The sequence below is a fragment of the Neovison vison genome, chromosome 6 (assembly GCF_020171115.1).
Source record: "Neovison vison isolate M4711 chromosome 6, ASM_NN_V1, whole genome shotgun sequence".
NCBI lineage: Eukaryota > Metazoa > Chordata > Mammalia > Carnivora > Mustelidae > Neogale > Neogale vison.
Window position 1 is genome coordinate 118,987,636 of NC_058096.1, and position 17,489 is coordinate 119,005,124.

Consider the following 17,489-nt stretch of genomic DNA (forward strand, 5'->3'; position numbering starts at 1 on the left):
TTTCACAGTTTTTAATTACATTTAGAGTAGCATACAGCAGTTCTAAGAAAGGTGTGCTAAGCCCAATGGTGGTCCTCAAGCCAAAGTTGTTAGAAGGAAAAATACCAGGTATCACAGAAATGGCGTTGTATTTGTACTGTAGTCTCATTTGGGCTTACTTGAGAAGAATGACTTAAAGGAAAAAGAGGTGGTTGGGTCAGATGCAGCTTTGGTCCAGTGTTAATGTTTTCTTCACAAGGTCTAAGCAGTGTATTTGAGGGCCACAATTTGCATATTAGAATCCTAAGGAAATTGACATTGATAAATTGGGTCACTGGCAAGAAGTACCAATCCTCAGACGTACTCCAGTGAGATTTAGTTATTGAGAAACAGCATAATCTAATAGTACCTTCACTAACATGTCCTTTAAGTAGATGTTTTGGTACTTTTTAAAAATTTGTGAGTGCATGAGTTGGGTGAGGGGCAGAGGGAAAGAATCTGACGCCCTGCAGAGCTCATAGCTGGATTTGGGGTTCCCATCTCAACCCTGAGATGGCCTGAACCAAAAGTCAAGTGGACTGCTTAACAGACTGACCCACCCAGTTGCCCCAAAGATGTATCGGTACTCTTAGAGTGATTAGGAATAGAGAAAAATGCTTAGGGAGGTATTTCATAAAAATTGACTTTTATGTGAAAGAAGGCATTTAAGGAACTGTTCAACTGGGTTGTGTAGTGTAACTGGAACCTAATTGTGGGCAATAATTGGAAAATAAGTAGAAATGGCCGGATTATGCCAGGCCTTACAAACTGTACTAAGGATTAAGAGAATTCAAAGACCAACTAAGTCTTCAATGGTAACATTACTACCTTTGGTTGTGGGTGGGTAATAGTGAGTTCATTTACAAAGTTGGGTAACTAGAAGATCTTTCGGCGGAAGGGTGATGAGTTTGAGGAAGCTATAGGGTACTCACTTGTGAGCACGTCCAGGAAGGCAGCTGGATATTTGTGCCTGGATTAGGCTTACAGAGGAGGAAATCTCATAAAGCTGTCACCTTTGTAGGAGTTAAGTGAATATGGTATTGAGTAGGATGATGGTAGAGTAATGGAGGTGAAAACAGGAAGTGGACAGTTAAGCAAAGAAGAGAGGTCTGGGCGCCTGGGTGGCTCAGGTAATGATCTCAGGGTCCTGGAATCGACCCCTGCGTGGGGCTCTGCTCAGCAGGGAGCCTGCTTCCCCCTCTGCCGGCTGCTCTGCCTACTTGTGATCTCTCCCCCTGTGTCAAATAAAAATCTTTTAAAAAAAGAATCCTTAGGATGACCTGAGTAAATGCAGTGGCAAGACAATCTTGCATGGATATTCATCTTCTTGAATTGATTTAATAATAGAGCACTTAGTAAATGAGAGAGGGCTTTATGCATTTCTCTTCCCATGAGATTTGGTGAGTACAAAAATGGTCCTCAAGCCAGAGGTACCATTGGAGGAATCCTGGGTTTCAGAGAAATGAACTCAGATGGCTAGCAGTTGGTTGGCTGGATCTCTGAAACAGCCTCTCCCCAGCATGACACAACTGTTAAAACTAGGAACTTGATGTTTCCTGGTGCTATTCTCTGTTCAGAATTCACAGGTTCTTTGTCATCTTGTAGTGGAAAAAGCACATGTCCTGAAAGTGATAAATTTGGTTTGGAGTCCCAATTTCCACTAGTTGGGGGATGATAGACTCATTATGTAATAAGCCTTTACTGGTAGAATGCCCCACCTTTCAGTTTGAGTACATGATCTTTACCAATGAATTGTACGATCTTGGGGCTATTCTTTCTTTCCTTTCCCCAGTTCCTAGTATAGTAATTTACAGTATTCGGTTCTGGATAAATAACTTCCAGTTCAGTGCTTCCAGGTACTAGTTTTAATTTTTAAAGGGCCTTGGGGATAATATCCCAATTTTCAGTTTTTTTATAGTTACTCATGGCCTAGATCGAAGGTAGAGTTTCCTTAATGGCAAGGATCCACCTGGTCTCTTCCTGGGTTAAATGCAGTTGCAATTCTTGTGGGTTGTTTTGGGGGTTTTTTTGTTTGTTTTTTGTGTTAAGTAGGTTCCACACCCATTGTGGGGTTTGAACTCACTATCCCAGAGATCAAGTCAAATGCTGCACAAAGACAGAGACCCCTAATTCTTGTTTTGTTTTATTAACAGTTAAGGGATGGGGTTGAATAGGAACGAACATACTGATTTTATAAGAAATGACTAAATGGTGCTAAAATTGGTGACTGAAAATAAAGTAAAAATGAAAGTACATTCCATTCATCTTTTATACAGAGGGCTAAACCGTTAACGGTTTTACATCAGTTTGTTTAAGCCACATGGCACCCAGTGTGGATGCCTATCTTTAAGGTGAGAAACTGAATTAAAGAGAAATGGCCTTAAACAATCATTGCCGTGCAACACCCACTAGTCTTCCTACAGCCCAACTCACGTGGGCCGCGAAAGGGCATTAGGGCATTCATTGGCAGGCTTCCCGAATTGAGACGCGACGACCGTGATGCAGTTCACATCCGGGGCGATCTGGTTGGTGATGCTAGCCAATCGAAAATCGTCTCTCCGCCGGCAGCGAGGGGCGGGGCTGGCGCCAGGGTGAAGACGTCACGTACTCCATGGTAACGACGCTCGGCCGGAAGATGGCGGCCGAATGGAACGGAGTTGCAGGTTTTTCGGGTTCAGGCCCTGGCCCTAGCCAGTGGCGCTGGAGCAGGTCTTTATGGGTCCAAGGCGTTTTACTCCTGTTGGGCGGCCTCTGGGCAAGCTCCACATCAATTCCTGTCTCCTTGGACAGTTCCCCTCCCTGCCGGCACCACGTCCCCTCTGAGACTGAGGTAGGGCGACGGAGGGGCGGGAACGGGCGCTGTGAGGGTAAAGTAACACGAGAGGCGAAGATGTAGAGGGTAGTTGCTGGAACAAGGTGTGTTGGAGAAGAAAGCGAAGTTGGACCGGAAACTGAACTCTTGGGAGTTGGACCTGCCCTTGTTACCGGGTGATCCTTGGGTCCTGAGCCCTTGACCCAGCTCCTGCAAAAGATGTCGCTGGAGGCTCTTGGTCTGCCAGGAGAAATAATTCAAGGACAGACAACAGGGTACATAAGCAGTACAAGCAGGAAGCTTTCTTTTCGTTCTTTCTTTCCTTTTTCTTTAAAGATTTTATTTCTTTGACAGAGGGAGAGACAGGGAGAGAGAGAATACAAGCAGGGGGAGTGGGACAGGGAGATGCAGGCTTCCCGCCAAGCAGGGAGTATGATGTGGGGCTTGATTCCCGGACCCTGGGATCATGACCTGAGCCGAAGGCGCCTAAAGACTAAGCCATCCAGGCGCCCCCAAGCAGGAAAGTTTCTTAAAGTAAAACTACATTCTAGAGATGTGAGAGAGGGTGCGCTCAAGGAAGGTCTGAGCCCACTGTGTTTCGGTTTCTGTTATTGACAGTTGTTAACAAAGGGGTGGAATATTCATTACTTGAAATGAGGATTTCTTGGAAACAGGGTGGTCTCTTCCAGGAATGTAGGTTATGCCCTTTCTCTTGCCTTATTTGCCCGATAAAGAACTCTCGTGCAGATTTCAGAGGCGGAGCTCCTTCATAACCGCAGTGCTAATGATAAAACAACTGTATAATGAGCTGAGGTCACTCAAGCTGTGAATATGGCAGTCCCTTGTGGTTTTCTTTTGGAGTGGAGCCAGGACAGGCCTCTTCTTCATAGATGGCCATGACTTCCTCTTTGCTGGCCTCGCGGCATCTTGTGAGAACCTCACAAACTGCCTACTCTTAACAGTTTTAACTCCCTTTCTGCACCCAGCAAAGTGGCTGAGTTAGGCACTCAGAACATGATGGCTTTCCTGTGCTGAGAGTTCTACTTAGGCAATTGTACAGCAGTGGTTTTCAACTTGAGAGTTCATCGGAATCACCTAAAGGATTTGTTAAAACACAGTTTGCTGTCTCACTCCCCCACTTTCTGACTCATTAGGTCTGGGATGGTACCCAGAATTTGCAGTTCAGGCTTCCAGGTGGTTGATGATGATACTTGTCCAAAGACCACACATTGGAAACTACTGACCCAAAGGTTAGGAGAGCTAAAGACATTGGAAGGCTATTGGGGGGCTCTCTAAGACAAAATTCATGCTTATTTTCAAGTTACTTCACCACATTGCTTGCTTTACCCTGTTCTCCTACCCTGCAAGTGCCTGCCTCCTTCCATTTTTCTCCCTCGCTACATTCTTTTTTTTTTTTTTTTTTAAGATTTTATTTATTTATTTGACAGAGAGAGATCACAAGTAGGCAGAGAGGCAGGCAGAGAGAGGGAAGCAGGCTCCCCACTGAGCAGAGAGGCTGATTCGGGGCTTAATCCCAGGACCCTGGGACCCGAGCTGAAGGCAGAGGCTTTAACCCACTGAGCCACTCAGGTGCCCTACGTTCTTTTAATCCTAGTTAAAGTTCCCTATCTTCAAGACAGTCAACTGAAACCACTCCAGCAGAATGTTTTTTTCCATTTCATAGTATGTCTTATCTGTAATCTCTTCTGGCACTTAACCAAGTACTACTGTGTGGGGAAGGTTTATTTCTCAGGCATTTCTTTGTAGTCTTGCTTTTGTAGTTAAATTGTAAGGTTCCAGGGGTGCCTGGGTGGCTCAGTGGGTTAAAGCCTCTGCCTTTGGCTCAGGTCATGATCCCAGGGTCCTGGGATCGAGCCCCACATCAGGCTCTCTGCTCAGCAGGGAGCCTGCTTCTTCCTCTCTCTCTCTGCCTGCCTCTCTGCCTACTTGTGATCTGTCTGTTAAATAAATAAATCTTTAAAAAAAAAAATTGTAAGGTTCCTTTGGATGAGGTTTATGTCTGATTCCTCAGCAGTATTTAGAGAGCCCACAATAATCAGTGTTCTTTGTGGAAAGGAGATAGAGTACCTGGGGCAGGGTGGCATGTTATGATTGATTTTATAATTGTCTTATTACTTTATTAAGAAAGACTAATCTTGGAATTTTCAGTTCAGCCCAGAAATCTAAGACCACTCATTTTTGTGATAATTTCCAAAATGTTCTGTGCATACTGTTATAACCATATGTGCCAAAATACTAAGTTTGGGCTTATAGCTATATTTCAGCTTTTATCATGACACTGCATTTTGGCTGAATTTTATTTATTTTTTTAGTCTCTTAGCAAGTTCTAAGTTTATAATACAGTATTGTTGACTATAGTCACTGTGCTGTATTAGAGCTCCAGGGCTTATTTACTTACTGGTTGCAAGGTTGTACCCTTTAACAATATAGCCACAATTCTCCCACCCCCGATGAATTCTTTAAAAACAACTAAAACAACAAAACCATTCCTGCAAAACCCTGTGCTTCTTTCTTTGAATTTAGATTACAGGAAGATAAAACTATTGAAAGAACTGCAAAATCTCTCCATTGGAGGAAACATATAGCAGTTTCATCTAGTGATTGTTGCCAGGGTTCAAAACTCCAACTTCTTTTTGAACATCTCAGTGGATAGAGAGATTATCTCCAGAGGCGGCCCCTTTACTTTTGGAGATCACCAGTATAAAGTTCTTCTTTTTATAGAGCCGAAAACTCTTCCGGAAATTTTTACCCACTATTCCTATTCATGCCTCTTGGCTAAACAAACTCAATTGTGATGGTGCTTCAGATACTAAAAGCAAGCTATTAAGTTCTTTTTGAGACTTATTATTCTTAATAAATCTCCTGGTTCTTCATAGACTATATAATAGCAAGTCCTCCTAACCATTGTCTTAGCTTTAACCTAAACATAGTATAGGCAAGAATAATTTATTGTAGGTGCCTGGGTGGCTCAGTCAGTTAATCATCTGCTTTTGGCTCAGGTCATGGGTCCTAGGAATGAGCCCAGTATTGTACTCCCTGCTCAGCAGGGAGTCTTATTCTCCCTCTCCCTCTGCCCCTCTCCCCACTCATGCTCAAATAAATAAATAAAATCTTAAGAAAAAAAAAGAATTATTCATTGTACTCATACTAGTGACTACACCTCTGTTAAATGCTATAGGAAATTATGTAACATTTTGGGGTTGTGGTGGGAAGTACAAAACATGTTGGGAGGATGGGTGGGAAGTAGGAGGGGAGGTGTAGGGAGGCGCCTGGCTGGCTTAGTTGGTGGAGTGTGAGACTCTTGATCTCTAAGTTCAGACCCCATGTTGGATGTAGACTTTTGATCCGTGAGTTCAAGCCCCATGTTGGGTATAGAACCAACTAAAAAAATTTTTTTTGACATATTTAACTTGTTTTCAACCCAAACCTCTAAGTTTCATTTTTTAATTATATAAATAAAAACAAAACAAAACAAAAAAACAGAATAGTATAATGAACGCTCATGGACACATCACCCAGCTTTATCTCTTACCATATTCTCTCATTCATATTTCATATACTTCCACCCATTCTCCATCTTCTCACTTGTTACTTTTTTTTTTTTTTAAAGATTCCATTTATTTATTTGTCAGAGAGAGAGAGAGAGCAAGCGTGCACACAGGCAGAGTGGCAGGCAGAGGCAGAGAGAGAAGCAGGCTCCCGGCTGAGAAAGGAGCCCAGTGCGGGACTGGATCCGAGGACCCTAGGATCATGACCTGAGCTGAAGGCAGCTGCTTAACTGACTGAGCCACTCAGGCATCCCACTTGTTGTTACTTTTTAAAGTTTTGTTGTTGGGGCACCTGGGAGGCTTAGTCAGTTAAGGTTCTGGCTCTTGATTTTGGCTCAGGTCATGTTCTCAGAGTTGTGAGATCGAGCTCTATCTACCTGGGGCTCTGTGCTGGGAGTAGAGCCTGCTTGAGAATTCTCCATCTCTCTCTGCCCCTCAGTGCTCTAAAAAATGAAGCAAAGAAGGAAGGAAAGTAGAAAGGAAGGAAGAAAGGAATATTATTTTAAACTTTTTTTTTTTTTTTTAAGTAACCTGTGTGCCCAGTATGGAGCTCGAACTCACAGCCTCAAGATCAAGAGTGGCATGTTCTACCAACTGAGCCAGCCATGTGCCTCTAAAAGCTTTCTGCTAAATTTACATGTATTGGAACTTAATAAATGCAGTCATGTAGTTCATGAGAAGCTTGTAGCCACATGATAACAGAATATTTCTTTTTTTTTTTTAATTTTTTTAAAATTTATTTTATTTATTTTTTTTAAAATTTTTTTTTTTAAGATTTTATTTATTTATTTGACAGAGAGAAATCACAAGTAGATGGAGAGGCAGGCAGAGAGAGAGAGAGGGAAGCAGGCTCCCTGCTGAGCAGAGAGCCCGATGCGGAACTCGATCCCAGGACCCTGAGATCATGACCTGAGCCGAAGGCAGCGGCTTAACCCACTGAGCCACCCAGGTGCCCCGATAACAGAATATTTTTATGTCTCCAGAAAGATCCCTGCCCCATCTTGTGCCAGTCAGTTTTCCCTATCCAGATACCCCAGGCGACAATTATTCCCTTTTTTTAATTTATTTTTTTTAACATTAGTTTAGTTTTGTCTCAGGACTCCTGGGTGGCTCTGTCAGTTAAGCAACTGCCTTCAGCTCAGGGCACCTTTAGGGAACCTTCAGTTCCCAGGGTTCTGGGATTATGTTTTTAAGGACTTTATTTCATCTAAACTGTTAAATTTTTTGGCATAAAGACATCCTAAATAACCAACTGCTAGCTTTGGTAATTATTTATTTATCTTTAATTGAGAGTTGTCTTTTTTTTTTTTTAAGATTATATTGATTTATTTAAGATAGATGAGAGTGAGCAAGAGAGCAAGAGTAGGGGAGCTTAATTGTTGTTTGATCCAAAGTGTTTTTATTTTTTCCCTGGTAATTTCTTCTTTAATCTGAGGGTTATTAAAAATGTTTAAATATAATTTCTAAATGTTGGGTCCTTTTCTAGATCTTATTGTCACTGTTATTTAGAGAGTGTCTTCTGTAAGACAGAAATTTGAAATTTGAGATTGATTTATTTATACCTCAGCATATGCTGTATCCTATTTAACTTTTCATGTATACTTGCAAAGAATATATATTCTATAGTTATTGATTATAGCTTTTTATACATGTCAATAAGGTAACGTGATTGATGGTACTCTAAGCACTTCCTATGCTCAGACAAAGGTCTTAAAGATCTCTTAAGATTGTAAATTTTTTCCTTTTCTCTTTACTTCTATCAGTTTTTGCTTTGTAGACTTTGAATCCATTGTTATTAGATACATTCATATTTACAATTCCTGATATATTAACCCTTTATCATTATAAAATATCACTTTATTTCTGGTAATACTTCCTGTCTTGAAGTCTGTTCTGTCTTGATACTAATAGAGACACTTGAGCTTCTTTATGTTAGAGCTTATGTGATATATCTCTTTCATTCTTTTATTTAACCTCTGTGTGTGTGTGTGTGTGTGTGTGTGTATTTGCTTTAGGGATTACAATATGTATCTTTTGCTTATATTAAATATTTAATATTAATATTGCTTTTTTGTACTGTGACCTCCTATATGACGTTGAATAAGAATGGTGAGAGTAGACTTTCTTGCATTGTTCCTGGTCTTAGGAAGGCATTCAGTCTTCTATTATTAAGAATATTGGGGCACCTGGGTGGCTCAGTGTGTTAAGCCTCTGCCTTCTGCTCAGATCATGATCTCAGGGTCCTGGGACTGAGTCCCGCATCTGGCTCTCTGCTCAGCAGGGAGCCTGCTTCCCCCACCCCCTACCCCACCCCCCGCCTGCCTCTCAGCCTACATGTTATCTCTGTCAAATAAATAAATAAAATCTTAAAAAAAAAAAAAAAAGAATATTAGTTGTAGGGGTACCTGAGTTTCTCTGTCAGTTAATTGTCTGCCTTCAGCTCAGGTCATGATCCTGGGTCCTGGGATTGATACCACCCCTGCCTCAGGTCTGGGCTCCCTGCTCAGCAGAGAGTTGGCTTTTCCTTTTCCCTCTGCCCCTACCCCTCCACTTGCGCTCTTTGGCAGTCTTTCTCTCAAATAAATAAAATCTTTTTAAAAGAAGAATATTAGTTGTAGATATTATTAAATCTTAAATATTAAAATCTTTTTTAAAAAAAACCCTTTAAAAGAAAAAAGTGTATTGGTTTTAGATTTTTGGCAAATGTGCTTTGCCATGTGGAGAAAATTACTTTCTATTCTTAGTTTTTATCATGGATGGATATGGAATTTTTTTTTTAAGATTTTTTATTCATTTCAGAAAGAAAGAGAGCAAGCGCGCAAGCATGAGGAAGGATAAGAGGGAGAGGAAGAAGCATACTCCCTGCCGAGTAGGGAGCCTGTCAGAGGTTTGATCCTAGGACCCCAGGATCATGACCTGAGCTGAAGGCAGATGCTTAACTGACCGAGACACCTAGGAACCCCTGAATTTTATTAAATGTCTTTTTGGCATTAATTAATATAATTTTGTAACTTTCTTTCTTTAGTATGTTGATGTTGTGAATTACATTGTTTGAAATTTTTAAATGATAAACTAGCATTGCATTCCTTAGATTAAAATTCCACTTGGTTATGATGTATTACCCTTTTTTTACGTTTTGCCGGATTTAACTTGATGTTGATGATTTTGCATATATATTTATGAAGGATATTGGTCTGTAGATTTTTTTTTCTCCGATAACTGTTGGGTTCAGTATTAGGGTAATGCCAGCCTCAGAGAATAAGTTTGGAAATATTCCTTCCCCTTCCATTTTAAGGAAGAGCTTGCATACAATTACTATTGTTTCTTCCTTAAATGTTTAATAGAATTCATGAATGAAGACATCTCAACCTGGAATTTTCTTTAGTGGGGAGTTGTAAACTATGAACTATTTTCTTATAATAGATAGTGGACTATTCAAGTTATTTCTTCTTCATTGTGTTTTTGATTACATTATATCTTTCAGAGAATTTCATTTCATTAAAGTTGTCAAAGTTATGGGCTTAACGTTTTTCTTAGTATTCTCTTTAGATTTTTTAAATGTCTGTAATAAAGTGTTCTGGTATCAATTCCAACATGTGGGGGGTTTTCCACATACTGCCAAGTAACTCTCCTACACAAACCGAAACTCAGTTCTGACACTATCTACCCAGTGATAGCATCAGATTCCGCAGTTCTGTAAGACTGGCCCACACTCCACAATTTCAGGCACCAGTTGTTAAGTCCAGACTGTCATCTGAGCTTCTGACCAAATGATTATAGATTGGAGTTTCCAAAAACCCCTTCCTTGGGTTGGATTAATTTGCTAGAGCAGCTCATAGAACTCAGAGAAAAAAAAATTACTACTAGATTACTGGTTTATTATAAAAAAAAGTATAACTCAAGGACAACTAGATGGAAGACGTGCATAGGGCAAGGTATAGAGAAAGGGCAAGGAGTTACCCCCCATCAGAGCATTCCTTTCCCTAGGAATCTCTTTCATATGGTCTGAAAATCAATAAAAGGGGAAACCTCGTTTAGAATGGAGCTGGGAGGCCAGCAAGAGGGAACTCTCATGCCCTGCCATTCATTGTCAATTACAGACCTAACAGGAAGTGACGGACCTTGCATGTGTATACTATTTTACTATTCCAGTAGAAGGAAGAATGTTTTGGCTCCTTCCCTGGCAATAGTCCAGCCAATGAGAGACTCACAACTAAGCCAATGAAAAGCCTTTATACTTTGAACTCCCAGTGTATTCCAGTAGACATTTTGCTTATAATAGCCCTCCCAGTTTCCTTTTTCTCTCTGTAAGAGTATTATCCCTCTCCTTTGTTCTTCAGATTTGCCTATGGTTTTGTTGTATCATGCTTGTCCTGGATTGCAGTTTTCTTCTATTCCCAAATCCATTTTTGCTGGAAAAATAACCAGCAGTTTTATTTTTAAGGTTAACAGTGTTCACCAATAGGAAAATCCAAATCTCATCATCTTGGGTTTTATAGAAGCTTCATCACATAGACATGGTTAATTAAATCATCACCCATTAGGATTGAACTCAACTGCAGCCCCTCTCCTCATCAGAGATGAAGGGGTGGAGACTGAAAGTTCCAACCCTCTAATCACATGGTTGGCTCCACTGGCAATCAGTCCCCATCCTTAGGTGCTTTCCAAAAGTCGCCTCATTAATTTAACAAAAGACACCTTTATCAGTCTCCTCACTTAGGAAATTCTAAGATGTTAAGAACTCTGTGTCAGTAATGGGGCAAAAACCAAATACATATTTCCTATTGTAAATCACAGTATCACAGTCTGTTAAGTCTGTAGAAATATCTCCTGTTTCATTCTTGAAGTCTGTAGTAATATCTCCTGTTTCATTCTTGACATTGGTAATTGGTGTTCTCTCTCTTTCTCTTGGTCTCTCTGCTTAGGGGTTTATCAGTTACATTAGTCTTCTCAAAGAGTTAGCTCTTAGTTTTATTGATTTCTCTATTATTTTTCTGTTTTTCCATTTAATTGGCTTCTACTCTTTATTATTTTCTTCTTTTTTTTTTAGTTTGCTCGTTTTCTGTTTTCTTTCTTTCTTTCTTCCTTCCTTCCTTCCTTTCTTTTTTAAAGATTTATTTATTTGAGAAAAAGAGAGAACACAAGCAGAGGGAGTGGGAGAGGGGGAAGCAGACTCCCTGCTGATCAGAGAGCCCAGTGTGGGGCTTGATCCCAAGACTCTGGGATCATGACCTGAGCCCAAAGCAGAAACTTAACTGACTGAGCTACCCAGGTGCCCCCCTTTTCTGGTTTCTTAAAATAGAAGCTTAGATAATTAGAGGGTTTTTAAAAATAAATTTTCCTGTAAACACTGCTTCAGCAGTATTCCACAAATATTAATTAGCTGTAATTTGATTTTCATTCAACTAAAATATTTTCTAGGGACACCTGGCTGACTCAATTGGTAGAGCATGTGACTCTTGATCTTGGAGTTGTGAGTTCAGGTCCCACGTTGGGTATAGAGATGATTTAAAAATAAGATCTTTATAAAAATATTTTCTAATCTCTTTTGTGAATTCCTCTTCAACCTAGTGATTATTTAGTTTGTTGTTTGATTTTCAAATATTAGGAAATTTCCCTGTTTTCTTTCAGTAATTGCATTCTAACTTAATTTTGTTATGGATAGAGAACATCCTTTGTATGATTCAGGTTTTCTGTATTTCTTAAGATTTGTTTTAGAGCCAAAAATGTGATCTATCTAGGTGAATGTTGCAATATGCACTTGAGAAGAATGTACATTCTGCTATTATTGGGGCAAGTGCTCTATAAATGTCAGTTCAGTTAAGTTAGTTGTAGTGCTACATAGGTCTTCTATATCCTTACTGATTTTGTCTCTGGTCTGCACTGATTACTGAGGTGTAAGTGTTGAAGCCTCTAGCTATAACTGGATTTGTCTATTTTTTCAGTTTTTCTTCATGTAGTTTGAAGCTGTGCTGTTAGGTGGTTACATGTTTTAGATCGTTGTTTTCTTGTTGAATTGACTCATTTAGCACTATGTATTGCCCTTCTCTTTATCCCTGATAGTATTCCTTGTTTCGAAATATACTTTGTCTAATACTAGTATAGCCACTCTGGCTTTTTCTTTTTTTTTTAAAGATTTTATTTATTTATTTGACAGACAGAGATCACAAGTATGCAGAGAGGCAGGCAGAGAGAGAGGAGGAAGCAGGCTCCCCGCTGAGCAGAGAGCCCGATGCGGGGCTCGATCCCAGGACCCTGGGATCATGACCTGAGCTGAAGGCAGAGGCTTCAACCCACTGAACCACCCAGGCACCCCAGGCTTTTTTTTTTTTTTTTTTTAAATCAATGTTTACATAATATATCTTGTTCCATTCTTACACTTTCAGTCCCTTTAGGTCTTTATAGTTAAAACGGGTTTCTTGTAAAAATAAATTGTTGGATCTTGCTCTGTTACTTAGTCTGACAATCTTTGCTTTTTAATGGAAATGTTCTATAGTCTGTTTACATTTAATATGATTATTGAGAGTTGGATTTGGGTCTGCAGTTCAGCTGTTTCTCTCTTCCACTTTTTTCTTTGTTTCCTCTCTTTTATATTCTATTTTGATTCTTCTTTTAACTTTTTAGCTATATCTCTTTGCTTTACTTTTTAAATTGAGTTGTAATTAAATTACAATAAAATGCAATATATTTGAGTATTTGCACTAGTGATTACAGTATGTATCTTGTATTTATTACATGTGTTGCACTGTATGTTTGTTCATTTTCAGTTTTTTAGACTCCAGATATAACTAAAATCATATTGCCTTTCTCTGACTTATTTCACTTAGCATAATACTGTGGAGGTCTCTCCGTGTTGTCAGGAATGGCAAGATGTCATTCTTTTTTATGGCTGAGTAATATTCCATTGTGTAATACCATATCTTCTTTTTTTTTTTTTTTATACCATATCTTCTTTATCCATTCATCTGTCAATGGGACAGATGCTTCTGTATCTTAGCTGTTTTAAATAATGCTGCAATAAATGTTTGTCTCTTTTGTTAGTACCACGTTTTGATCACTATAGCTTATAGTAAATCTTGAAGTCAGATGGTATCAGTCTTCCAACTTTGTTCTTCTCCTTTGACATAGTGTTGGCTATTCTGGATCTGCCTTTCCATATAAACTTTAGAATCAGTTTGTTTGGTGTCCTCAGTATAACTTTCTGGGATTCTGACTGGAATAGCATTGAATCTACAGATCAAATTGGGAAGAACTTGACATTCTGACAATATTGAGTCTTCCTATCCGTGAGCATGAAACAACTCTTCATTTATTTAGTTCTTTCATTTTTTTTCTGGTTAGAATCTCCATTAGCTAGTCTATAAAACACCCTTTAAACATTTTTCAAATCTTTTTTTTCAGGTCATAAATAAGGTTCATCTTAAGGCAAATCATGTTGTAAAAAGAGATGTTGATGAACATTTAAGAATCAAGACTGTCTATGATAAAAGTATTGACGAGTAAGTACACCATTATTTTGTCTTTTTTGAAATTAAGAATCAAAGTATTGAAGATATTTCCATTTGTTACCTGAAGATCCATACATGGAACTACATGCTAATACACCTTCAAGATGGAATTGATCTAATAATGCCTTTTAGTCTGGAAGGATGATGATAATGGGATACGATTAAAATCAATCTATACATCATAAACAGTTTTAACAGAGCAAGTATGTATCTACTTGTCTGTGGTCATAACATACCTGGAAGGTACCTCCTCAATAAGTACCTGGAGGAAAAATAAAAGTATTAATATATATAATAAGAACATTTACAAAATTATTAGCCAAAGGGATGATAGTCTAATCTTTCAGTTAGTGTAAGAGGGGTTCAGAAAATAGATAAATTATGAATCTGTAATCATGTATGAAGAGCTATTAGGAGTAACTGATGTCTTTCCCTCTCCTTAATTTCCCAAAAGAATGGGATAAAATGATCATGCCTAGCATTGTGTTGGTACAGAGTAAGCTCAAATGTTTCTTGAGGTAAATTAAGATTTTAGAGGACTGATATTAGATCTTCCACAGAGCGTTCCTTGGGCTCCTGCCAGATACACTCTGAACTAATGATCACTGACAGTGCTGTGCCCACCGTGGCAATTCTTATGTTTTATGTCTTGATTTTCAGATTGCTCCCTGAGAAAAGATACCTCGTAAAGGTATGTCATAAATACTTATGGCTTGAATTTGATACTTGAAGTGGGTACACTTTATTATATATAAATTATACTTCAACAAAGAAAATATATGCTGATTATTTAATGAATGAATAGAAGGTGTTGGTAGTGAACATTTTTATCATTTTCTTCAAAGGCATCTCTGTGATGCATTCACCAAAATTTTGGCCTTATTTGATGCTAAATTAGTCTTCTCATTTTACAATTTAATAGTAAATCAGTCTTCCTGTTTTCTTCCTTGTTCTCTTATGTTTTGTGGAAATAGAACATGCTAAAGATAGAGTGAAAAAGACAATTTTTGAAATACATGGAGGACACTATTGTCTTGTAGAAATACTCATTCCCCTGCAGGTGGATGTGTCTGATATATGACACGCTGAAGTTGCGTATAGAGGTGCTAATGTCAACAGTGTCTTAGCTGTTACAGGGTCACACATATGGTGAAATTAAAGTAGATCTTCTAAACATAAGATTTTAACATAAATTACCTTAATGTTGGAGTCATCTAGTTTCCTCCCAAATTTGAAGTAATTTAGATTAGTTGAGACTTCTATATTCTTATATTCTATTTCAGTAGAGATGGGGAAGGAACTTTTCACTTCATTTTCTTTCCCAAGCTCAACTAAGAAAATAAGGAAATTCCTTTGCTCCTAGACTCATTCTCTTTCCACACATCTTTGACTAATTAGCATCTGTATTCCAGAATTGTAAAGTTTTCCCTTTTTTCCCCCTCAGTCATTAATATCCTAAGCTTACTTGTTTTAAATATACTCTTCCTTTAACTATAATTCTGACTTTTTTTTTTTCAACTTTTTTTAGAATAAACTTTTTCCACAAGCTATTTCTTATTTAGAGAAGACTTTTCAGGTTCGGAGACCTGCGGGCACTATCTTACTTAGCAGGTATGTCACATTCTATACAGGTCATTTTCTTTCATTTTTGGTACTCTGACCTCCCCATTCTGTCAGTATGACAAATTATGAAACTCATATAGGATATTTTATTATGTTTGTCCTTAGTGACCGAACTGCAAGGTATTTAAAGGGAATAAGAAAGCATCTGTTAGGTGATCATTCTTTTCCTGATTTTCTATGATGAGGTGACCTGCTGGGGTGTAGTTGCTTATTCTCCACATCCCCTCCCTCCCTCATGTGTCTACAGTAGAGGCTTATGAATTATTTGGGTGTCTGAAAACCTAGCTTAGGAGAATTTCCCATGCAACCAAAATTCTTTCTTAGTCCACTTTTCTAACAAAAATAGTAATTATTATTAATGAACTAGTATAGTAGCTTTTTTTTTTAATGTTTTTAACTGCTGTGAACTAGTTTTCTTTCTTTTTTTCTATGGGTTTTGTTTGTTTGTTTGTAATTGAATTTTGATGTACAAATGAACTGAAGACAACGTGCAACAAACCGATACCTACAGAAGGAAAATGATCCCCATAGATACTGTACTGGGGAATTTGCAGAGCATACAAAATGTGGCCCAGTTATAGTGCCTGAGGAGCACCTCCAGGTAATTCACCCTACTCTTAGCAGCTCTGTTTTTACTCTTTAGAATAAACTGAGAGACGGAGATTTTGAATCTGTGAGTGTAACCAAAAAGTTTTTATAGTTTTAAGTTCAAAAGCTTCATTTTTCTCATTTTATTCTTTCATTTATTTTCTTTTTTTTTTTCTTTCATTTATTTTCAAATGAATTTGATGATACCTTCTTTCTTTTTTTTCTCTTTTTTTCAACTTGTCTCTGGGACTGCTGAATCATTTCAGCTTAGAATTTTATCTTCCAAAACATCTTTTAGCAGGTATATACTAAGTATTTTTGAAGGGCAATTTGACATTATCTTTTAAAATAAAAAATATGTATGGTGTGCTTCAACCCAATATGGAAGTGTATTCCATAAAAATACTTGTAAATATGCAATATGTGTTCAAGGATATTCTTTGTAAAACTATAAATCCTATATTAGTATTAAATTATGGTATAATCCTATAATGGAATACTGTGCAGCTATTAAAGAATGAAGTAGATCTCCATCTACTGACTTGGAAAGATATTTAGGTCTTAAATGAAAAAAAGGTTGGAAATCAGTTAGCCTATTTTATTTAAGAATTATAATCGATAATTCAACTTAATAAAACTGAAAAACATAAAAAATAAAAATGTATGTACATATACAATAAAAAATTATGAAACAATCTAGAGGTGTACACACACACTAAAGAATCTAGAGCCATACCAAAATATTAATGGTTTTCTTTAAGAGTTGGAGTGGGGGGGCTTTTCTTTGGTAAGTTATGTAATTTGTAATGTTCTGGTTTTTCATATTAAGGATATATTACTTATCAATAAAAAGATAAAAATTTTAAATGTGTATACCGGAAAACCAATTTATTATACATATACATTTGTAAATATGATTATTGCCACAGCTGTTTTTCTCTATTGAACTATTCTCTGGTTACTTCTAGAAAGTGAATATATTACTTGAACATTTACTTTGTAACCAAAATTAAGCTTACGTTTAGATGAAGTTTTCTTTGTAATTTTTTTATTAAGTTATTTGAGGCTCCATAAGGCTTTTAGAGGCCTATATGTTGGCCCTAATACAACTAATTTACTAAGCTTTTATTTCTTTTCTCAGAGTTCTTGATAGTGTATAAAAGATTTTAGGGACATGTTTAAAAATTTAAAAAACTTGTTAATTGCCTATCCAGCTTTTTTCCCAAGAAATTTAGAGGCATTTTGTAGACATTTTAAGAAGTCCTTGGGGCACATGGTTGGATCAGTCAAAAGAGCATGCAGATCAATCTGGGTCATGAGTTTGTTTGAGCCCCTCATTGGGTACAGAGATTACTTAAAAGTAAAATCTTT

At 37.9% G+C, this 17,489-nt stretch overlaps 1 protein-coding gene across 2 annotated transcripts in view; it reads left to right on the forward strand.

Moving 5' to 3' along the window:
• The first annotated feature begins 2,629 nt into the window (after positions 1–2,629).
• Positions 2,630–17,489, forward strand: part of LMLN (leishmanolysin like peptidase) — an 83,505-nt gene continuing 68,645 nt past the window's right edge. For both annotated transcript variants that reach the window (XM_044252138.1, XM_044252139.1), the window contains exons 1-5: positions 2,630–2,848; positions 13,801–13,898; positions 14,568–14,598; positions 15,436–15,518; positions 16,014–16,131. In XM_044252138.1, the coding sequence (XP_044108073.1) occupies positions 2,630–2,848; positions 13,801–13,898; positions 14,568–14,598; positions 15,436–15,518; positions 16,014–16,131 (549 nt within the window). The remainder of the gene's footprint in view (positions 2,849–13,800; positions 13,899–14,567; positions 14,599–15,435; positions 15,519–16,013; positions 16,132–17,489) is intronic.